This window comes from Engraulis encrasicolus, chromosome 5 (assembly GCF_034702125.1).
Source record: "Engraulis encrasicolus isolate BLACKSEA-1 chromosome 5, IST_EnEncr_1.0, whole genome shotgun sequence".
NCBI classification, from domain to species: domain Eukaryota; kingdom Metazoa; phylum Chordata; class Actinopteri; order Clupeiformes; family Engraulidae; genus Engraulis; species Engraulis encrasicolus.
The window spans coordinates 13,717,827-13,742,342 of record NC_085861.1 but is presented as its reverse complement, the minus strand read 5'-3'; the positions used below and the strand labels follow the sequence as shown (position 1 = coordinate 13,742,342).

The 24,516-nt window shown below is 43.3% G+C and overlaps 1 protein-coding gene across 1 annotated transcript in view; it reads right to left on the bottom strand.

Moving 5' to 3' along the window:
• LOC134448801 (plectin-like) overlaps window positions 1-24,516 on the bottom strand; it is a 162,306-nt gene that overhangs the window by 15,992 nt on the left and 121,798 nt on the right. Inside the window, exons 41-62 of the mRNA XM_063198459.1 lie at window positions 24,313-24,483; window positions 22,108-22,274; window positions 21,308-21,467; window positions 20,415-20,499; window positions 19,348-19,610; window positions 17,681-17,800; window positions 17,327-17,434; window positions 16,456-16,674; window positions 15,099-15,302; window positions 14,045-14,276; window positions 13,525-13,751; window positions 13,088-13,210; window positions 11,148-11,249; window positions 9,683-9,784; window positions 8,937-9,101; window positions 7,695-7,850; window positions 5,756-5,953; window positions 5,200-5,328; window positions 3,881-4,051; window positions 3,196-3,351; window positions 2,563-2,769; window positions 503-622 (exon numbers count right to left, since the gene is read on the bottom strand). Coding sequence (XP_063054529.1) covers window positions 503-622; window positions 2,563-2,769; window positions 3,196-3,351; window positions 3,881-4,051; window positions 5,200-5,328; window positions 5,756-5,953; window positions 7,695-7,850; window positions 8,937-9,101; window positions 9,683-9,784; window positions 11,148-11,249; window positions 13,088-13,210; window positions 13,525-13,751; window positions 14,045-14,276; window positions 15,099-15,302; window positions 16,456-16,674; window positions 17,327-17,434; window positions 17,681-17,800; window positions 19,348-19,610; window positions 20,415-20,499; window positions 21,308-21,467; window positions 22,108-22,274; window positions 24,313-24,483 — 3,585 coding nt within the window. The remainder of the gene's footprint in view (window positions 1-502; window positions 623-2,562; window positions 2,770-3,195; window positions 3,352-3,880; window positions 4,052-5,199; window positions 5,329-5,755; window positions 5,954-7,694; window positions 7,851-8,936; window positions 9,102-9,682; window positions 9,785-11,147; window positions 11,250-13,087; window positions 13,211-13,524; window positions 13,752-14,044; window positions 14,277-15,098; window positions 15,303-16,455; window positions 16,675-17,326; window positions 17,435-17,680; window positions 17,801-19,347; window positions 19,611-20,414; window positions 20,500-21,307; window positions 21,468-22,107; window positions 22,275-24,312; window positions 24,484-24,516) is intronic.

Below are 24,516 nucleotides of genomic sequence, written 5' to 3'. Positions count from 1 at the left end.
GAATAAAATGGCTCCGCGGGCCAGATTTGGCCCCCGGGCCTGAATTTGACATCCCTGATTTAGGGAGAAGGAGAAGGAAATGTAAACACAAGCAGGAGATGCTGTGTAATGTAAGCAGTATGCAAGCAATATTTTTGGCAAGCTAATGCTATGCAAGTCCATCACTTCCAGTAAGGGCACAACATTAGTGGTTCAAACTTCTCCACGGCGCTACGCACTGAAGACCGCAGGGCATTGTGTGCACTAGGCACTAAACACCAGTGCACCACTTATTCAAGTGCGTGGTTTGAGACACAATATAGGCCTAGGTACTGTATGTCTATACAAGAGCATGTAACAACTTTTGTGTTGTTAAAGTTTTGCTTTAGCAGCAGTACTTGTTTGTTAACCTGGGTGATATTCATAGACAAATGTGAAAAGGTAAAAAGTAAAAACATTAGCTACATTTGGCAGTCACCTTGTGCCAGGTCGCCTACATATCCTCTACAGTGCTCTATCCTACCTTTTGTTCTGTCAGCTGTTCCTTGATTTCCTCGTGTGACACGGCGATTTCCTTATGGGTGTCCAGTGTCTGCTCCACCTCTGTCATCCAGTCCACCAGGATGTGCCATGACTCTTTGAACTGGGAGCACAAGTTACATCACATTACATATCCTCAATGGCTGCCTGCCACAAGTTACATCACATTACATATCCTCAATGGCTGCCACAAGTTAAATCACATTACATATCCTCAATGGCTGCCACAAGTTACATCACATTACATATCCTCAATGGCTGCCACAAGTTACATCACATTACATATCCTCAATGGCTGCCATAAGTTAAATCACATTACATATCCTCAATGGCTGCCACAAGTTACATCACATTACATATCCTCAATGGCTGCCATAAGTTAAATCACATTACATATCCTCAATGGCTGCCACAAGTTAAAGTTTAGTTTAGTTTATTGGTTTATTTGACAGGGGCCATGTACAGGACAACTCCAGTACCAGAGTTAGCTACAAAGCTAATTTGCATCTGTGGTCCCTGGGCGCACACATAACATATCCTCAATGGCTGCCACAAGGTATATCACATAACATATCCTCAATGGTTGTCGTAAGTTATATCACATAACATATCCTCAATGGTTGGCATACACGTAAGTAAAGTACATCACATTACATTGCCAATGGCTGATCACCAGGTTTAACAGACAGAAATGACAAAATGCTAAACTCATTCTCCTCATTATTGCAGTAAAATGTGGCAGTGACCACTTTCAGACAAAAGTGAAATACCACCAGGATGTGCCATAACTCTGAAAATTGTGAGCACAAGATACATCACATTACATATCCTCAATGGCTGATAACCATGGAAGTGTTTTTTAACAAACAACAAAATGACAAAATGTTGAACTCATTATCATCATTATTAAATTATTTACCTCGTGGCAGTGATTCAAGTTTCACATTTCAGTTCAGTTGTAGAACACAGTTATGAACGTCAACGAAATCGTCATAATAGAGTGTTTCAAACAGTATATATTAACATTTATTTCAAGTGTCCCCAAGTGTTTTTTCCCTTCAAATAGGCCAAATTGTTTACCTCGTGGCAGTGATTCAAGTTTCACATTCAGTTCAGTTGTAGAACACAGTTATGAATGTCAACGAAATCGTCATAATAGTGTGTTTTAAACAGTAGATATTAAGGTGCCGTTTACACGTAGCTGGATATTTTTATATGTGGATATTTTTTTCTCCTGGTTGTATTGGTTTTGCATTGGGATTGGCCTTCCGTTTCCATGTATCAGATATTTAAAAATCCAGGTATAAAAAGCAGGAGAAAAAAATATCCTGTTTAGGGGTCTGAAACGCATTCGTTACAATGGAGGATTTATTTTTATCTACATGTTGCGTTTACACCTAACAGGAGAAAAAAATACCCTGCTAAAAAAATATCCTGCTACGTGGAAACAGCACCTACGATTTATTTCAAGTGTCCCCAGGTGTTTTTTTGCCTTCAAATAAGAATATGGACACAAATAGTGCTACCACCTGTCCAGGGGAGAACATACAGTAGGCCTGGGGACTCCTTGGAGACTGAATGAAGGGAGCCATTGCGTGCAAGCAAAAAGATAGCTAATTATAGAAATATCCAGCCTGCAACCCTACTAAATCACGCTCATAAGTGAGGCAGTTTAATACAAAAAACTGTCTCAACTTTTTTGTCCAGTTTCTCGACAGACAGAAAACAAAGTCGAAAGTGAGTACGCTGATTTTTTTTTACAGCATTTTTGGCCTTTATTATGACAGTGCAGTGCAGAGTTGGCCAGGAAGCAAGTGGGGAGAGAGAGATGGAGAAGGGTCGGCAAAGGACCCGGGCCAGAATTGAACCGGGGTCAGTCATGTAGCAGACAAGTGCCCTACCATTAGCGCCACAGTAGGGCCGTGAGTAAGCTGAATTCATTTTAAATGTCTGTCCTACCATACCTGTTTGGCCTGTTTCTCGACAGACAGAAAAAAAATCCCTAAGTGAGTAAGCTGAATTTATATTAGATGTATGTCTTACCTGTTTGGCCTGTTTCTTAACTTCCTCCAGGGCCTTGCCCCTGTCCGCGGCGCGCTGATGCAGCTTCCTGTAGCGGTCCTGCACGGTCATGATGAGGTTCTGGACAACGTCACAGTCCTCCTTGCGGCTCAACTCCGTGATCTTGGACGCCGCGTTCTCCAACGCCGTCTTCCTCTCGCCATAGCCGTGCACCTCACTTATCAGAACCTTGGATCAGGTAGGGGTGGGGTGTTGCATGTCATTTAGTTGCAGGGTGATTATCATACACATATAGACATAAACATACAGAGCGACTGACAGACAAGCAGGCAGAGCGACAGATAGACAGGCAGACAGAGCAACAAGCAGACAGACAGTCAGACAGGCAGAGCGACAGACAGATACACACACAGACAGACAGACAGACACACACACACACAGAGACACACACACACACAGACACACACACACACACACACAGAGACACACACACACACACACACACACACACACACACACACACACACGCACACGCACACACACTCACGTACGCACACACACACACACACGCGCGCGCACGCACGCACACATAGGTCAAATAGTACCTCTCTCCTTAAGTCAATTACTCACTCCCTCACCCTCGTCCTCCCTCACCTTATGATCCTGCAGCTGGCCGCAGACGTGATCGAGGACATAGCTTGGGTGAGCTAGATATCCTATCGACTCCTCACACTTGGCCATTTTGGTCAACAGGTCTTGCACATTACTGTTAAACTCCTTTGCCAGGCTCAATCCCTCAGTCAACTTAGCCTGGTGGGAAAGAAACCAACAAAATCAGCAACAACACAATAAGCAACATCAGTTCACAAGTTTCCCATTCGATTGCAGTACCTAATGCGGTACTTTCAATTCCTGCACCTTGATTTACTACATACAGGTACTACTATGCAGGACATTGACGCATATCCTTTAGTGCACTCTAATGCTTTTTCATGTGGGTCTGACACACTGAAGGAAATATTTTTTTTTGTCTTGCGCTAGTTTAATAAATCAGGGCCAATGTGTCCAAAATGGCAAGGAAAAAAATTTTAGTCCAGTACCTGCAGTGGTGTAATGTAGTGTAGGCCCTATGTGTATTCCCTGTTTTTGCAGCCCTTACACCAAGGCGAGTTTTACAGTGGTAGTTCATTTTTTTCTCTTGATTCTTTATTTCTTACTGCTGCTGCAATCCACTCATTTTTGTCTGCAGTTAAAGTTGAGAAAGCCTCATTTAGGGAGTCCAAAAGTGGGGATACGAATGCACCACTGCATCCCCCTTTCCGTCACCTATTACACTGACCTTGCGTTCTTGCATTTTGGCGTAGACGGTGTTCCACTTCTGTTCCAGGATGCACAGGCTGTGTTCAGTGCTGGAGCCGCGGGCCACGTTGCTCCCCTCCAGCATCCGGTGGATGGAGTTCCTCACGTTGGAGTAGCCATGCAGCTTAGACTCCATCTCATTGCACAGCTCCTGGGGGTGTACATAATAATCGTCTAGTGTTGATGCTTCTTTCCAACAGCTGGCGATTCAATTAATCGATTCGTCCACAAGAGAATCAATAAATCGTTATGAATCGATTAATCAATGTTTGTTCTTATTTCACTCATTTTTTTTAGGCATTTTACTACTTTTACTACTTCTACTTGCTCATGCAGTAATAATAATACTGAGTGTAATAATGATGTTCCTCAAATAAAATGCACATAGATAACATTTATTGGTAACACTTTAGAATAATGGATGCAAAAAAGCATTATAAAGACTTAATAAATAATTAACTATTGATGAACAAAACATTAACAAACGTTTGTAAATGACTAGGAAATGTAAACAAATGCTTGTAAATGACTAGGAAATGCTATGTTAATATTTCATATTTATCAAACATTTACAAGTTGCTTGTAAATGAATAAAATACTCCGTTATAAGGTGTGTAAAATCTTGCATATATCATTTGTAGATATTTTATAAAGCATTAATAAAACTTAGTTAATAATAAAAACATTTGTTAATGTTTTATTCATCATTAGTTAATTATTTACTGAGTCTTTACTAAGGAACATTATTATAAAGTGTTACCCATTTATTTAACATTTAACACTAAAGCCAAGCCTGTAAACTAAAAAAATAGGAACTTTTGATTGAATCAAATCAGAATGCTCTAAAAAGTTTGGGGGTTCGTACGAAAAATTAAACAAAAATATCAGAAACAACATATGTGGAGCTCGTGGCACAACTCGAAGGGGAACGAAATATCATTTTAATACCGCCATTAGATTACATGCTACGAATTTCGGCTAAAAACGCCGTTGAGGTCCCATGAAATCGGGGGAAGTGACGTCACTTTCGAGCTCTATAGAAGCACAGATTCAGATGATGACACTGCAGCATACTAAGCATACGTCTTGCCATGGTATTGGCCACGGTAGTTTTTGTTTGACAGCTATTCAGTGAAATTTGGATTACTTTTTTATTCTTCATGGTACAAACATATGAACATTCCATTTATTTTGCATCCTTATTATTATAATAAAATTAAATTAGTTTTGCAACCTTATTATAATAACATTTTAGGTTTTGAATTAAGTTATTTTTTAAGTGTAAGTTAATGATTTTACCAGATGTGCACTGAGTCTCTCGTTGGCGGAGTCAGGCATTCCCCACACCATCTTGCTGGAGGATAACCTCACATCTGTGTTCTCCAGCCACTGCAGAAGGTCCTGGATCTCCATGGTAACATCTTGGACCTGAGGAGGACATATGAAATCGAAATATAAATAGGTCTGCACTGCAGAATCATTACAATAGCAGAGGGACTTCATGTTTTCAACAGAGTGTGTAACATTTTACGTGTGTAACATTTTCTACTTATTTAACCCAATTCGCGCGGAGCGAATCCTAATGACCATATACCTGCTCTACAGCGGTGTAGTCTACTTTTTTGAAGTGGGTATACTGTATATTTGAAGATTTTTGGAAGTGGGTATACTGTATATATTTATGCTATTCTAAATAATGGGTCAATCAATTTTAAGTGGGTATACAGAAGCCCCTAAAATTACCTGCGTTCTACGTAGACTACACCACTGCTACTACAACCTAAATAACCTAATAATTGAAAACTACACTTTGTACTGTCTGCACTGTATATTCGAACCGCAGCTAAGGCCTCACCTGGCTGAGGTTGTTCTCCAGCTCCAGTTGCCGGCGCTCGGTCTCGCAGCGTACGAACTCCCAGCGCTCGTTCAGGTCCTCCAGCCGGGGCTGCAGGCCGTGGGGGCTGTCACCTGACCCGGCCTCCAGCAGGCTGCGGCCCGCCTGATTCAGCTGCTCCACCGTGTGGACGTGGGACATCACGTCATTGCGCAATACCTGGGATAGGACCAAATGGGAAACAGAGAGTTCAAGAGAGTCCTTGTGCACAAGCCCTCAGCAATGCAGGTGCAGGTGTGAGGCAGGAGAAGGTGAACAATGAAGAAAATTCAGAAGACACCACACACTGCTTGTTGTTCTTTTTCTTATTTTATTTTTTCGGTTGGAGTAAAAGAACAGCAAGCAGAGTGTGGTGCCTTCTGAATTTGCTTCATAGAGAAACAGAGAGTCTTTGTTAAAGGACATCGTGTGCTTTCTTTAAATTAGGCATCATTTGTGAGCATTTGAATTCACACAACATAAAAACCACAGGATTTATATTTTTAAAAATATACAGCTAGTATGATGGAAGTCGAACGTGTGTGTACCTGTATGTTAGATCACATGCACATATTTTGCATGTAATGTAATCATGGAACGCGCCAGAAACCTCACTTGGATTTGATGCTATGACTTCATACTCCAATTAATTAACAATCCTCTGAAGATCATAGGATTAGTTGTCATGAAAAAGGCTTATTTGTACGGTACCAATTCAACAAAAAGTTATGTGCTTTCTGAGTGTCAAGGTCATCCAATGAAACAACGTAGCTATCATGGAAAAAAGAATACCAGTGAAAGCAGCCCTCGTACAAACTTGTAGTAGTAGTGACACTATATTGACGTCAGGTAGGAGGAGTCAATACCAAGACTTGGACAAATTGTCAGATAATTTTATTGCAAAGTAACACATATACTCCACCTCTGTTATGCCATTTTGTGCTGTGCTTCTGAGATGTATCTTGAGCTTGACAAGTTCTACATATTCTGTACTGTTCTGTGCTGTGCTGTACCTTGTGCTTGACCAACGCTGTATCTTCTGTACTGCAATGTACTGTACTGTATTGTGCTGTGCTCTACCTTGTGCTTGGGAAGCTCTATGCCTTCTCTACTGTACTGTACTGTACTGTGCTGTGCTGTACAGTGCCTTGTGCTTGGCCAGCTCTATATCTTCTCTACTGTATTGTATTACTGTACTCTACTTTACTGTACTGTATCTTGTGCTTGGTCACCCCTATATCTTCTGTGCTGTACTTTAATGTACCTTATGGCAGCCCTATACCATCTGTAGTGTACTGTACTGTACTTTACTGCACTGTACATTGTGCTTGGTTAGTGCTATGCCCTCTGTACTGTACTGTGCTGTACTGCACTGCAACTTGTGCTTGGTCAGTGCTATGTCTTCTGTACTGTGTTGTGCTGTGCTATACTGTATTGTGAACTTTTTCCCCTGCTCTAACGACGACGACAAGATACTGCACTGTGTGACGTAACGTAGGCCTATTTTGACACATTATTCAAACAATTAATAGCCTGTGTATGACCATTATTCAAGTCTGATAGTAGAAGAAAACCCTGAACCTGTAACACTTTCTGAGATAGGAATAACCTAATGGCTAATTATTATCGATGTTTTTATTTTTGCAAACTCTGTCAAGCCTGAAATCAGGCATGGAGCCTGAATACTATCAGCCCTTTGTACTATTCTATACCGTACTGTACAGTGTACTCTACTGTACTGTGCTGTACTGTGCTGTATTGTACCTTGTGCTTGGCCAGCTCTATCTCGCAGGTCTGCAGGTCGATGCTGAAGGGCCTGGGGCTCTGGAGCTGCTGTGCGGTACTGTACTGTACNGTACTGTACCGTACTGTACAGTGTACTCTACTGTACTATACTGTACTGTGCTGTGCTGTATTGTACCTTGTGCTTGGCCAGCTCTATCTCGCAGGTCTGCAGGTCGATGCTGAAGGGCCTGGGGCTCTGGAGCTGCTGTGCGCTGTGGGCCAGCCAGGAGTGGAGCTCATCCAGCGTGTTCTGGAACTGACCCAGGCCCAGCAGGGCACACTCCAACTGGTGCTGAATACACACACATAAGCAGATAGACAGACAGACACGTGTCAGAGTTTCCATACACATAAAATAGCAAAGAGAAAATGCAGCTCAATTTTAATTGTAAGTTCCACTAGAGCAGGGGTGGGGAGCCTATGTCTTGCCTCTTACTGCAGCTGGGGTCGCCGGCGACCTTATTCACTTGATGAAATGCTTCACTACATCATAACATCATTGCTATGACATTACAGACAGCCATAGTGCTGCGCTAAGGGGTTTAAGGGCCATTTATAATTTTAATATTATAAAGCTTCACATGAAATATGACATATTTTGGAAAGGAATCTAAGAAATTAAATTTTCAATACAATTAAGCTATATTCAGGGGGGCTATAGAAGGTGAGGTCTGTTTTAAAGGTGGCTGCCTTCAATATAGACCTAAAGTGCAGGGGGAAATCCTGGTTTGTGTTCATAGTACGGCCCTTGGAGGACGTTTATGGCTTTTGGAGGAATTTGAAGTGGCCCCTCGAATGAAAAAGGTTCCCCACCCTTGCACTAGAGTTATAAGTGGCGATGAACCATAAGACAATAGGACAAATACAGTACTACACATCAAAAAGAGGACACACACACACACACACACACACACACACACACACACACACACACACACACACACACACACACACACACACACACACACACACACACACACACACACACACACACACACACACACACACACACACACACACACACACACACACACACACACCAATGGAACATATGACAGTTACACTTTACTTTAGTGGTTGACTATTAACAATTAATCTACCACATTAGGTACAGTGTAATAACCAGTGTAGCAGTATTTAATACCATGCAATACCAGTGTAACACCATGTACCAACAATTTTGCATGTACATTTAAGGTTAGGGTTAGGGTTGGTACATGGCATTACACTGGTATTACATGGTATTAAATATTGATACACTGGCTATTACACTGTACCTAATCCACTGTAATAGTCAACCATTAAAATAAAGTGTTACCAAAAGGTCTACAACGTCTGATTAATAATTGTAGAAAAACGCAGAAATGTTTAGTCTCACCTGCCGACCAACTGTCTCGGACTCCAGAATGTCCCAGCGCTGGCGGAAGTCACACAGGGGTGAAACAGAACCAGGTCGCTCAGAGCCAGGAGACAGGCGGCACACAAAGCGATGGTTCTGGCTCTCAATCTCAATCTTCTTCTGGTACAGCTCCCTTTTAAACACCTGAGAAAATGCGAAAAAAAAACAATATACGGTATGTTGGCCCTCATCTGTATGTGTGTAATAGTGGTGTAATGGCTGTATTCAGATGAATAGTACCGTAATCAGAGTAAAAGTAGAAGTAGGCCTACTTTTACCGTGTATCTACATAATTACATACAGTGGAATAAGAGGTGTGTAAATTATGGAAGATCATAATACTAGCATTGTAATTACTCAAGGAAGGTAATACTTCTACATCAGTTCATACACCTCGGCTCACCTCCCACATACTTTTGTTTACACCATCCACCTGGTGTTTATAATGCATAATCAATGTGTATTGAATACATAATGGGAAGGTGTGGTCTTATGGCTAGGGAGTGTTGAGATCAGAGGGTTGCAGGTTCGAATCCCACCCTTTCCTCTCCCTACACCTCCATCCATGGCCCCCCCTTGACCAAGGCATTTAACCCCACATTGCTCCAGGGACTGTAAACAATACCCTATAAATAACTGTAAGTGGCTTTGGATAAAAGGGTCAGCTAAGTGTAATGTAATGTAATAATGTATATAATGAGTTCCTGTATTCAGTGTGAGCTCACCTTCAAGTCACAGAGCTGTTCCTTCACTGATCCCAGGTCAGAGCCTACCAGGAACTCCTCAGTTGACCTCAGCTCAGCAGACTTGAGCCACTCAAACAGACCCTACATACAGCACATGCAGTACAGAAAAATGCACACTGGATCATACATTCTGATTGTATACAGCCAGGGCCCTAGATTAACGCTTTTCATCACCAGTCAAAATGGCTAGTAGATGTTAATAGCCAAACATACACTTACTAATGGGTCAAGGTAGTTAGTAAGTTGGTATTTTCTACCAACCAAACTGAAATTTCACCCTTATTTGGCCGGTTGGCTGGTGTTAATTTAGAGCCCTCTATACAGCAGATGTAAGCCACTTACTGTAAACAGACCTTACAAAGAGCCAAACACAATCACACACTGAATCATCCGTTCTGACTGTGTACTGCAATGCACGGAGTGGTTGAGACATGACCATGAGGTCATATAATGTATTGGATAACTAAAGAAAAGCACTGTATTGCGGTGCAATAGATATGATTGCAGATTGAGTTCAAATGCACCAATTGTGGATCTACTAGATACAGAAAATACTGACATTTGTGATAATATAGAACACACTATGGAATGTATACCAGCGACTCTGGCAAAAGCGGTCAAAAATGATTTGTGTCTGAATTCAATAACGTTGTATTTATTTAGTATTGTAATGCAATATTTAACTTCTGGATAGAAGAAAAGAGTTGGCTCCACATGTACGGTCTAGAGTGCATGGCTGGCCGACTGCATCATCCACAGAACGGCTGCCCATTGGCACAGTAGTGCATTCTGTCAGATACGCATCAAGTTCACCACAGGCAGCACAAGCCTTTATTGTGCCAAACACATTCAAATTAAAAGTGGCTTCCATTTGGCCAGCACAAAAGGCACTGAGGGGAAAATATGACCAAATATAAAGCTGACGAGCGCAGATTTACCGTGTCTTGTTTCACATAATGTTACGCTCTTTATGGTCGCTCAACCGCATATCAGTGACAACTGAAACTGAGTCTTTAATATGGCAGACAGGGCCATATGATTCAAATAAGACAAACAAAACAATGAATAATTATAGAGATCACTGATCCAAAGAAAATCGTCATGGTTTTATTATTACTCTAAATGATCCAGGCAACCACGACATACCACCTGAGTTTTCAAAATGTTTACATTGTTATACAGACTTGTGGATTTATATCAAGACTGGAAAAAAGGAAGAAAAATCAGGTGCCACACGGATGTCTATTTTCAAAATAGACATTCGTGTGGAACCAGATTTTTCTTCATTTTTATTCATGAGTTAGTCCTGCACTGATTGCACCAGATTGTTTCTTCAGAAGCATGAAGTATGTACTTTCCTTTGTTCTGTGATGCTATTCCAAAAATAAGCATACAACATACAGGAATATGTTCAATATCATGTTCCAGACTGTATGCTCAGTACCTGCATAGTGTCTTGGTAATGCAGGGCCATCTGCAGCGATTCCTCCAGCCTGGTCTGGCACTCTGTCCAGATCTTACTTAGATTGTTCCAAGTGCTATACAGCTGCAAAAGCACAATTGAAAGGTTATACTGTATTAACAAGTCCGACAGGCGGACAACAGATGCGTCCGTCTATGCCCGTTCTGAACCTTTTTTGCCCAAACGCCCCCTTGGCCTCCTCATAACCTGTCAAGGCAATTTATCAATAAGCCTACCATGTACTGTATAAGCCTGGATTTGAAAAAGTACCATAGGATTTCAACAGGGTTGGGCAAGTTACTGAAAAACTGTAATGCATTGCTGATTACATGTTACTGTCTTTTCAAAATAATCCCTTACACTACATTTAGCAATTTGGGGACCTAAGGCGAATTTAGCTAGGGGGGCCATCGGCCCATCCCATATCACATTTTTTTTTAACATAAAATCTCAATTTTTTTTATTTATGTTTTTTTTTATCACGATTTTTTTATTTTTTTTTAAAAAAATAATTACAAACATAAAAAACAGGCAAACATTACAACCCTTTCTGGACAGATTTCAATGAATAGGCTATTTGCAATTTTGCATAGGCCTACATTAAATAAACTAAAATGTGAAATTCTCTTTTCACTTTAATATGAGAGCAGTGATGTCCCCCCCTCACTGAAGTGTTATTTCATGTGTGTGCATGATGCTGTCACCTATTTGAAGTGACGTTGATGTTGGATTTCATGGAATACTTTTAAATGCCGCTTTGGGAAGAAAACAGAGTAGGCCTAGGCGACAGGTGAACTGTCTTTCTGTCAAAACAGTGGTTTGCAGGCGTTTGCGTTTTCACGTGGATATTGTCTTCGTGGACCGTAACAGACAAACCGTAAGTTCCATAAACTAATCAATGAGACATTTACTGCATAAACCGAAAAGCGTGCTCTCTGTCAAGCGGTCGCCCCGAACAAACCCTTTAAAAGACGCGTGTGCGTATGATCAACAGTAACACAGCCTTCACTCTCCCTGTGCTCGCGTTAATCGAAGTATAGATTTAATCTCCTCCACCCACGCTCAATGCGCGAGTTGCTCTCTTGCCTGCACTTCTCACAGCATTGTCAAAAAATACAGGGGATTGCCGGTGTTCGGGCTGTTGTTTTCTTCAAAGGGTGTTGTTTCTTTTGAGTGGTGACGCTGTGTAGTCTAACAACAGTGAACATAGGAAACGCTATCTGCAAATGTCTCATGCCTTCCTATTTTTTGTGCTCCGCTTGGTGTTATTGACCATGAAGAGTTTGTTGAGTGTGGCGCTTGACAGTTATCCTCCTTATCTGAAGACGTCTTTGTGTGAATGTTTAGGAACTCGGCTAGCACACATGGATGGAATATGCATACAGACTTCTGTGCTTCTGCAGTTGTGTCAGATAATGCAATCAATCAGCTGCGTAGCCGGTTTGCTAACCATTATGGTAGACGTTTTGGTTTGCACGCATGAGCTCCAGGCCAAAACTGAGCTCTGCCACTCCACTGAGCGACTGCCACCTTGTGGACACAAGAGGGAATCACAAGAGGGAATCACAATTCAGAAACGCATCACGGGAGGGCGGACGGACGGACGGAGGGACGGACGGACGGACGGACGGACACCAAAGCCTCTTATAGAGATGCGTGGGACGCATCTAAAAACCAACCACTTGACTTTGTTCCCAACAATAGTGCCTCTTTTCCACTGTCGGTTTTCTGGTAGGCCTACAGGACGACACTTGACTCAGCCATCATTTTTGCTTTACGATTGAGCTGTGTCGTTCCTATTCAAAAAGCAAAAAGTGGCGGCCGAGTCACACTTTGTCAAGCTGTAGGCCTACCTGTAAACCGTCACTGGAAAAGAGGCACAAGTCATTTTTTTACAGTAACGGTCATACGCAGGCACGTACCTCATCTAAGCTCTTGGTTACATCAGGTTTATCGGTGTCTCCACAAGCTGACATCAGCTCCATTCCCAGAATTCCAAGCGTGTCCAGATCTCCCTGAAGGCCGTCAATGTCTTCTCTGAGTGTCTGAGGGTAGAGAGAAGAGAAGAGAAGAGAAGAGAAGAGAAGAGAAGAGAAGAGAAGAGAAGAGAAGAGAAGAGAAGAGAAGAGAAGAGAAGAGAAGAGAAGAGAAGAGAAGAGAAGCGAAGCGAAGCGAAGAGAAGAGAAGAGAAGAGAAGAGAAGAGAAGAGAAGAGAAGAGAAGAGAAGAGATGAGATAAGAGAGGAGAAAAAGCAAGGTCACACAGAGAAGACAAGATAAGAGATTTAAAACTACCACTGATTAACTGATCAAAAGTGGTATGTATGGTTCTGATGTGTATGGGCCTCTCCACACAGTACCTGCATGGTCTCCAGGCTTTGGCGTATGGTCTCCGAGTCGGACCTGTTGGCGTTCAGGTCCAGAACCGCCTGCTGGGCGTCAGCCAGACCCACGGTGACGTCACTAACGTCATTCCAGAACTTGACAGCAAGGTCCAGCAGGTTGAGCAGCCAGCTGTCTCTCTCCTGAGCCTGTGTCTGGGTCTCCTGCCACTGCTTCAACAGGCCCGACACTCTCTCCTGGATTGCTGGAGTGACATGATAGTGATACAGTATATAATTAAAGCATTGCATAACAACGTTCAACATTTAGATGTGTTAAAATGCCAGTAATGCTTTTTCTATAAATATTACAGCATTCCACTGGCGGAACAATGAACATTATGGGCCTATGTGCATAGGCTGATGTTGCTGATTCAATGGGCTTGAACAAAGCACATGGCGGGACTTTTCAGTTTGTGAACCTGCGATGTCAACCTCTGTTTGAGTGTGTTCCAATAGAGCCGTGCTCTCACCTGTTCCAACAAATGCGTGCTCTCACCTGTTCCAATAGATGCGTGTCCCGCGGCCTGCGTGTTGGCGAGCAGCTCGTCAGCCTGGCTCCTGACACTGCTGAGGCCCAGCTCCAGCTTAGAGAGCTCGGCCAGCGTCTGCTTATTGTCCTGCAGCTGCTCCTGGATGCGCGGCGTCAGACCCTGTAGCGTGGCCGCAGACTGCATGTGGCTGCGCAGACGCTCCAGGCTCTCGCCGATCACAATCATGCGCTCATTTAGCTGTGGATGCAAGAGTAAGAAGTTCATATACTATTTCACTAATATATTGTCATATGTTTTGTGGCTTGAATCTCAGCCTTGCAGTGTGGCCTCAGACTGCATGTGGCTGTGCTGACAGTCCAGGCTATCACCGATCACAGTCATATGCTCATTTAATTGTTGGCACGAGAGCAAGAGGCTCAGCAGGTGTGTTGATTTGAATACTTTAATTGAGTATTTAAAAATATTGTTACATATTTTGTGGATTGAATGTCAGCCCTGCAGTGTGGCTGCAGACTGCAAGTGGGATGCTTTGGGATGCCTGTGGCTGCCTACAGTGCAATTTTTTACTCTAAAGTATGCCCTAAAAAAGTGATGTGAACCTCAGGAGCGCCCCCTTGTGGCAGTATAACTTCACTGACAGTTAGGGTTAGGGAAGGGTCTAGGTTTAGGTGACCTCATTACGTAACATGCAAAAGTTGGCTCCTGGTCAATGGTAGTCAGAAATTGACGAGTTAGGATGAGACTGTGTTGGTTTGCATATGTGTATGTAAGCATTACCTTTCTGAATCGAGTCAGGGACTTCTTTTGGCTGACGGCCTCTTGTACGTGTTTGTGTGTGTGTGTGTGTGTGTGTGTGTGTGTGTGTGTGTGTGTGTGTGTGTGTGTGTGTGTGTGTGTGTGTGTGTGTGTGTGTGTGTGTGAGAGAGAGAGAGAGAGAGAGAGAGAGAGAGAGAGAGAGAGAGAGAGAGAGAGAGAGAGAGAGAGAGAGAGAGAGAGAGACAGAGAGAGAGAGCCTGTGTGTGTCTGTATGCATGGTTTGCATGTGTGCATATGAACTACCTGTGTGAAGCGAGGCAGTGACTCCTCCAGGAGGCTGGCCGCCTCTCGTACCCGCTCCCTGATGGCCTGGTGCTGCTGCTCTGCCTCCTTGGCGCGTCGGCTAAACTCCTCCCCCTGGACTGCGTTCAAGTCCGACAGACGCTTCGCCAGCATCCCCAGACGCGAGATGAGAGGCTTATGCTCCGCAATGGACTCCCTCAGGCCCTGAACGCACAGCACGATTAAGGAGGATCAGGAAGACAACGCTACATGACTAGACTACACTATGACATAATTAATTCTGTGACTGCAGAAACCATGATACAGTTCATACAATTACAGACATTTAGAACAATTTGGTTTTAAAGGTGCACTGTGTAATATTTTTAGTATTTAACTTTTAGAATTCATGCTGCCCATTCACAAATGTTACCTATTTAACAAATTCTACCATCACCTTACCATTTTCATACATGAAAAGGGGGATCTTCTCCATAGTCCACCATTTTGAATGTCCAGAAATAGACATTTTTAACTGCAAAACTTACTGTACTTTGTTTATGCTAGTAAATATTGGTTTATTATTTAGTAAATATTCATGAAATTTGGCAATAAGCAGCACAGTTTCAATGAGCAGCATAGTTGCAGTACCCATTCTGGCCACACTCTACACAGTGCACCTTTAATGGGTTGCGTTTTGAAGGCGATAATTAATTGGCAAAATAGATACAAATGAAGCATGAGATGGTTTCAATTCATTAACGGGTATAAGCTCTGTTTTCAACTGTGAAGGGAACAAACCTGTCCTTGTAATTTTCCAAGCCTGTGAACCTTTGAATATAAAACATCATTGAGATGAATGAAGATTTTATTTCTCTTTGTTTATAGACCTGGGGAAACCGCTTTGTGTTTTGGAGTAGTAGAGTGAATTTTGAGACATCAAAGAACACCATTGTGGAAACCCAAAAGAGGGAGATGGAGAGAATTTACAAAGGGACAAAGGAAGTAAAAAAAATGGTTGGTCCTTGAAGTTAAGCAGGCTGGTCCCTTGCAGGGCCACTGACAGCCTTGAGCAGGCCCAGGACAAACCGAAATGGGCCCCCCTCTTAATACATACAGTGTAATGGGCAGGGGTGTTATACAGGGGAGAAAAGTGTGACTGAGTAACCAGGGCCTCATGTATATAGGGGTCCCATGCAGTGTCTGATTTATGTAGATAATGGGGGGTCCATTGGAGTCTGGAGGTCCATTGGAGCTGATTGTACATAGGGCCCACAATTTGCTACTAAGCACCTGGTAATGGGGCCTCCTTTCTCCCTTGGCCCAGGGCAATGTACCTGTTTGCCCCTAACGCCCCTCCCCTCCCCCTCCTATGCACCTGTATGAGGTCCTGTTGTTCCCTGAAGGCCTGGTAGCTGATGGTGGTCAGAGAGAGCCGCTCGGCCAGGCCTTTGGTCTCCTGCAGCCATGGCAACACCTCGGTATGGCCCTCGGCGAACTGGGCCAGCAGCGACTGGGCATGCTCCAACTGCAGCACCACGTGGGAGCTGGTGGCAGAGGTGACGTGGCACTGCTCCTGAAGGGCATCGAGCTGCATCTTTAAGAGTAGAGAGGGGGGGCAGGGGAGGAACGAAGGAAATGACAGGTGTTAATGAAACATGATCTTTCAAGTGGAACAGTGGATAGACAGTGTTGTTACTTATGGGAGTGAAAGTGAAAATGTCCAGTCTGCATGAATGGTGACGTTGCATTGCTCCTTAAGCTTATTGAGTAGCGTCTTTAAGGAAGGGTGGGGACAGAGGAGAAATAAAGCTTTACATTTTCTTAAGATAGGTTTATTAGATTTATTAGATTAGATTCAACTGAGACATTATGTTAAGTAAGTAGTATGGAAACAAAAGTGAAAAGTTCCGGTCTGCATAAATGGTGACATTGGACTGCTGCTGAAATGTATCGAGGGGGCAGAGGAGGAAAAAAAACAATGCCTGGTGTTAATCAAACAGTCTTTGTTAGGGTTTTGTGGAAATTTCAATTACATTGTACACCTGAGCCCTTGTGTATAGAAGTAAGTCAGGGTATTGCATTTTATGGGATAGGTAGCAGCAAAGATACAGTATTAGATTCTAAGGTAGGGCAACCATTGAAAACAAGTAGCCAATATACAATACAATACAATGAGTTACTAAGGGAGCAAATGTGAAAAGTTAAGGTCTGCATCAGTGGTCTTCAATACACTTGTAATACGGTACCTGTAGTCCCTCTGTCTCCCCCTCCTCTCCGTACGTCCGTAGGATCTCGGAGATCTTCACCATCTTTTCGATATTAAACCTATGCTGCAGGATTTCCACTGAGAGTATCTGTAGAGAAACATATGAGGGTATATGAGCACAATTTTTTTGCATTTCGGTCTTGAGGGGAACAATTGTGCTATCAATTAAAATATGTGGAACGTCATCACATTTTCAGGGATAACTTTTTTTTAATTTGCTCTTTACATCGATATTGGAGTCTGAATACTATGACAAACAATATACTTCACACACTGTCCCATGAAAAGCATCTATATATGAGGAGAAAGGAGATGGGGCTCTGAACTCGCTCACCTTTTGCTCATAGAGCTGAGAGGAGATCAGGTCTGCATCCAGGGTGATGGCTTTTAGATTCTCCAGAGCCACAGAGGTCACTTTAAACCAGGCCATCTCCTTCTCTATTGCCTGCTCCAACTAACACAAACAAAATACAGGTCAAGAAGATAACTGAAAATTTGAAATACATTCCAATACATGCACTGTATTAGTAGAGTTGGGCTAGTAGTTCAGACATTGATCAGACAAGATCAGAGGGTTGCAGCTTCGAATCCCACCTAGTCACATTGCTCCAATCATTTTCCTCATCACTATGCACCTAAATAACTGTCACTTTTGATAAAAGTTCAGGAAGGTGGAGAATGCGCGCACATCAGTGGTACAGGTGCTGGACAAAATAGAGTAACTGAAATAAATGATAGAAGTCCGCAACACTGTTATAGCTCCCAGTGATTTATTTCCAGTGAAATAAATCACTGGGAGCATTAACAGTGTTGCGGACTTCTATCATTTATTTCACTTTTGATAAAAGTGTCAGCTAAGTGTAATGCAATGTACAATAGTAGGCTCCTCTAAAGGGCAGATTATAGTTCAGCAACGGCGCCTGTTGCTTACGGTCGCTAACCACTGTTGATGTTATAGATCTGCGCACGAGGTCTCATGTCGTTAGCTACATTTGGCTACATAGCTGCAAGGCTACAGTACAGTAGTCAGACTGCAGGCATTGTGCCGCGAGTGCTAAACTGATGTATTGCTTGCTTGTTACTTACTAATTCAGTCATTGTAGCTTCATTTGTTTACACAGACTAGAAAGAAAGTGTTCGTATTCCACATAATATTGACAGTTTGGCTCTAGTAAACTACCGGAGAACTGTGCCGCCAGGAGAACAAGGAAGTAGCGAGACGACCAATCACAGCGCCTTTTCTCTGCAACCTTCGCAACCGTCTGTCGCGTAGTCAGGATTTTTTTGAGGCGCGCGACGACGGTTGCAGAGCCTCTGCGCGGGGGGCGTGGTCGTGCACAGACGGTTGCACAGGCTCTGCAACCGTCAGCGCCAATAAGTATAAATTGGCCTTAATACGAAGCCCCTTAACGCACACTGTGGGATGCTCTCATAGTCACCGCAAAAACTTGAAGGACCACTTCAGTTAATTTCAATATGCTGTTGTATTGCTCACGCTACCCTTGACTTGTCAGTACCCGGTGATGCCACATTTTTCGGCTCAGCCCTTTCTGAGATGCAGTATGAGCTATTCTAATGGGGGCAGCGTTTGTTTACAATTTTTAAAAAATTAACAAAGGCCTACTCCAAATATTTTCCCAAAAGGTGCCGCTGTTTGCTAGTGGTCTGCTGATGTTGTATAACCTTTTGGATGTTTTTGGGAATAAATAAAAATGTTTTTTTGAAATGTAAACAAAGCTCTGCCCCCATTACAATGGCCAGGATCTCGGAAAAGGCTGGGAAAAAAAACCCTCAGGTACTGACAAGTCCAGAGTAGAGTGAGCATTACAACTGCATGTTGAAATTGACTGAAGTTATCCTTTCACTACCATATTACTACACCACTATAACAGTGCACAGGGACTTAAGTAATACATTACGACTTGGTCATTGCCATTCTAGTAACGGCAAAGTTATAACAGGGGCAGTGTCTTATGTATGGAACAAGGTTAAATCCCTCACCCTCTGTCTTTCGGCTGCGCACAGCGCTGCGTCTCCTCCTCCTCCAGCTGCTGCTCCTCCTGCTCCTGGTCCTCCTCCCCCCAGGAGCTCCCTCTCGATGCGGCCCAGCCACAGGTGCAGGTCCTCCTGGCTGGAGGTGCATCTGCTGGAGGCCTCCAGGGCCTGCTCCAGCCTCTGCAGCACGTCCACGCTACTCAGGCTCAGCACCGAGTAGCGGATACGCAGCCCGTCCACACGCTCCTGCACCAGCTGCGACTCCTCCTCTGCGGAGAGAGAGAGAGGGAGACAGATAGAGAGAGAGAGAGAGAGAGAGAGAGAGAGAGAGACAGAGAGAGAGAGAGAGAGAGAGAGAGAGAGAGAGAGAGAGAGAGAGAGAGAGAGAGAGAGAGACAGAGAGAGAGCGAGAGAGAGAGAGAGAGACAGAGAGATGTGAATGCAGACAAAAAACTACAGTGCAAATCATGTGCTTTGGCTAATACAGTTAACTGATTGAGAGCTCTCTTGAAAACTTTATCATGTCTATATTTATGTGTACACATTTTTGCGACCCCAGAGTTAAATAATTATTTTGAGAGAGATCTGTGCCGCAGAGGAATGTAATAAATATATTATTTATAAATATTAAATCATATAAATATAATAAATAACAGATTTGTGCTGTTGCCTACCTGATTAAGGTCTCTTGAGGACTTTCGAACTTCTAGGGATATTATCATTTTTGCTACCACAGAGTTAAATAGTAAATGTGTGTTTGTTTATTAACATTTCTCAATTGGGCCAAGCAAATAATATCCATTGTAATAAATGAATTATCAAATTGTACCCCTGTGTGTGTTTTAAATCTGCTGTTACCAGAATGGCAATGACAAAGTCATAGTGCAGTTTACTAAAGGCCCTGTGTTGTGTCATAGTAGTGTAGTGGTACTTACATTTCGAATGACTATTACAACAACTACATAATGTTACACTGGTGGACCAGCATGCATTATGGGGCTACAGGTGAACAAGACACATGCCGATTTCAGGGGATATGTTGTATGGGTACAGTTGAATAACAAATCAGTTACCTGAAACCTTTTCCATGAGATCATGACCGTTTTGTTGAACATTCAACAAATCAGCATTTTTGGCCTTGATTTGTTCCTGCACAGCCTGTGAAACAAAAGAAACACAAAGTCTGAAATCAAGGATGGCTCATAAAAAACTAAAACAACGGTACACCACTACCATATTAACTACCAACAGTACCAGCTCAACTACCATATTACAGTAACCCCCATCCTTCTCCATGACTGAGGTACCCTGAGCATGTAATCGTCCCACCACACTGCTTGGTGCGCCATTAGGGGCTGCTCCCTCGCACGAATGAGGCAAAAATGCATTTTTTTGTGTGTGCAGTGTGCACTTGTGTGCTGCTGTGAAGTGCTGTGCCACAGTGACAATGGGGATTGGAGTTTCCCAGTTGGGTTTAAAACGCTTAACTACTAGATCTAATATTAGTTGACATTAAAGGGCACCCTGTCAGTGCCAGTTTCTTCTAATCATCCTAAGCACCAACCCCGTAGCGCTCCGCCTGTAGTGTACCTTGCAGGGCTTGACACTAGCACCTGCCAACTAGCCAAATGCTGGTAAAATCTGTCTGTGGCTAGTAGGACACTTGTTCTCACTAGCCACTTTAGCAGGTAGCTTACTCTTGGATATGAAACATCGCAATATGCTATATTCTGTTGCCGCTTGTTCCATCAATTGTTTGCATTTAAGTTCAAAGGTAAAAAGTATCTCCACTTTTTTGTGTTGTATTTACATATAGAAATGATCATCCTTTTGGATTAGCACTGTAAGGGAAGGAATTGAGGACAAAACTGTGGCTAGTAGATTGCCTGAGTGGCTAGTGACTTGGGAAAACCACTAACCACTGTGGCCAGGGAGCAGTAATGTTAGTGTCAAGCCCTGTGTGTACCTTGGCCTGCTCCGTGGCCTCCTGAAGATGGAGCATCCCTCTCTCAGCAGTGCGCAGCTCAGCCAGGTCCTGCTCCACTGATATCAGCCACTGCTGCAGCCGGTCCGTACTCTCCTGAAACAGCTGAGCTTTGGGCGAAATCAGCTCCAGACTCGATCGCCTGCAGCAAAAACAACAACAACATCAATCCAGGTCATCTCATCAAGGAAACAAGCAACACAATACCCAATTATTACCCCTACTCTCACATCTGATTCTGCATCCAGGTTTAACGGTGCATTCTTAGATTATCAGCCGACGGTAGCACATCGTTCTATGGTTTCTTTTTCTCTACATGGATCAACATGCAACATTACTGTATGTAATATTACTGTGCATACGGTATCAAATCCTAACCCTAACCCTATGGTGCATTGGAAGCGCATATTGCAACATACATTGACTGTACTTTGTTAAACTGTGTCTATATAACATAACAGGTGTGTGATTAATGTGACCGTAAATCAGGGGTGGGGAACCTATGTCTCGAGGGCCATTTATGTTATGCATATGACGTGTTTTGTTAAGAAATGTTAGAAATTACATTTGCAATACAATTTAGTTATATTTGCAGGGGAACTAGTGAAAGTGGGGTCTGTGTATAGGCCTGAAGGGCAGGGGCAAATCCTGGTTTGTGTTCATACATGTAGTATGGCCCTTGGAGGACTGTAAACAATTTGAAGTGGACCCTCGAATGAATAAGGTTTCCCACCCCTGCCTCCAAATGACTGTGTAGCAGTCCGGCTGCCTGCTGTGCTGACCTGCTCTCAGCGCTGATGCGCAGTGCCTCCCACTTCAGCTGCAGGCTGCACAGCTTCTGCCGGGTCTTCTCCCCCTCGTCTCCCTCCAGACCCTCAGCCAGGAGCGGGCCCTCTGACATCATCGCCTCCATGCTAGGCTTCCGGTCCTCAAGGAGGCGCTGCAGGAGCTATGGAGAAACATTGTCATCGGGTCCAACTTAGCAGGTATTTCTCAAGGTGAAGTGTCCTAGCCGAGTAAAGCCCTTTTTTTTCGCGGAGTTCATCCAAGACTATCCAATAACTAGTTTTAGTAAGTACACATAATTACTAATTGTATAATCCTTCGTGAAATCCGTGAAAAATGGGCGCTACTCGTCCTAGCAAGGCTAGGACACTTCACATCACCAAATATCTAACCTCCCATCCTTTCCTTTCGCTTGTAGTAGTAGTAGTAGTAGTAGTAGTAGTACTTTATTGTCCCCATGGGGCAATTTTGTTTGCAGTACAGACGCTGGCACATGAGACACAGACAGGTATAACAAAGCAACAGACAACAACAAAACAAAACAAAAACAAAACAGACAGGAAAGACAGACCTGCATACACTATATTATACACCAAAGCTGATGGCTAGATTTAAGGCATCACCTCGTTTAGTGCCTTAGTGCCAAACGCGAGACGGCAGGGCAGCCACAGTGCAGCGCCCGGAAGTGGCCTCGTGATGCAAGGCATGACGTCATGGACAGTAGAAGTTTTCAATATCTTCAATCATTCAATATCTTGTTAAAAAAATAATCCAAAGGCCATGGTGTCATTTGTAATCAGGGAAAAGTGAATGGGTAAAAGGGGGAAAGTCCACCAAAAGTTGTTGTGCCTAGGCTGACAGTGGAGAAACTGTATTGCTTTCTGCATTGAGGCATTGTTAGCTAAGCACAAGGCAACAAGCAAAAGAAGAGGATGGGAGGTTACATATTGAGGGTTGAACCCATTGACTGCATCTGTTCACTGGAAAGCACAGTGCCAGTTAGCAGTATTTAACACTTACACCCTGATTACTTAACTTGAAGTCACTTTTCACACTGGTCAATGAATAACAAATCTAGCCACTGTTTTCAGCAATCTAAACAATTAACTTAACAAAGGATGTTTTTGTGAGTGGCTACACAACACAACACAACACTCTATTTCTGGAAAAAAAAAAACAAGAAGCACCCCTCGGAAACTTGCCAAGAGCACAGTCACAGCAAGCAGGTCCGTCGACGGGGGAGGACAAAGTCGTATGTTGTCCCAGGCCAAGGGAGATAGGGGGCCCAGAATTGGGTCGCCATTACAGGTACATTGTATGTCTTGGATAGAGGGACCTTTCATATGACTTTGTCCTGGGTCCAGCAAAAGCTGTCAGCGGCCCTGACTGCAAGGCCTGGGAATAAGCATTCTGTGAAACGTGCCCTGCCAATGGAGCTATACACCCTTCGAGGCCCCTGGAGTCAAAGCCTTGTCTCATGTGTCAAGTCAGCATTGTGTGCGTCCAGGCATGTTTCACCTTACCCTCAGCAAGCGAACAAAAGCAGCCAGCTCGAGCTGAAAGGTGAGTGACTAGCTTTTCTTTGCCGTGAGGAACAGTAGACAAAGGCCTTCACTGGCACTTTGTGACAGAGAGCATTCTCAATTCAACGGTGAATGGAGGTAAGCGGTGAATAAAAAAGATCCGAAAATAACTTCATGGCTGCATAGGCTTTCATACAGTATGCGTCCACCCTCAGGGTAAGTGTTAATGTACACTGTTGTACAATGTACAATATACAATGCACAATGTTAATGGAGTTTCACCCCCCAAAAAATGGGGACATGCTAGGAGAATTATCGCATTTGATATCAACTAATCGAATCGAATACAGTATAGCCTGCAGATTTGATATGCAATATAATATTCACCTCATTATCCATGATTACCATGGCAGTGCCATTACTATTAGTATCTGTGCCTACTGCTAAATCATTCAGGATCAACAGGATCTAGCAGACCTGGAAATTCTGTGGTAGCACGAAAAACGTTGAAATGGGCATGGTTAGTGGCAGAGTTGTACAACACTAGTGGTATGATATTACATGGTTTCAACTTTGTAATATCATATTACTAGAGTTGTAATTACACCTGCAAGAGTAGTTCTACTTCTACTTTATACAAGTGGTCGTGGCAGTAAGGTGGACAGGAGCTGGTCATACCTTCTGTTCTTGGAGCTGCGCTTTCACCACTTTAAACTCAGAGGATGGAGGTTTCTGATTGGCCGTCAGCTCTTCGATTTCGGACACCCAGGTGAGGAGGGCGTCCAAGTTCTGCTGGAAGGTCTCAGGGTCCCCGAGCTCATCTCTCAGAGTCAGTGCTGATCTAGCACCCTGTATATGCAAAGGGAACGCATGCAATAGGCA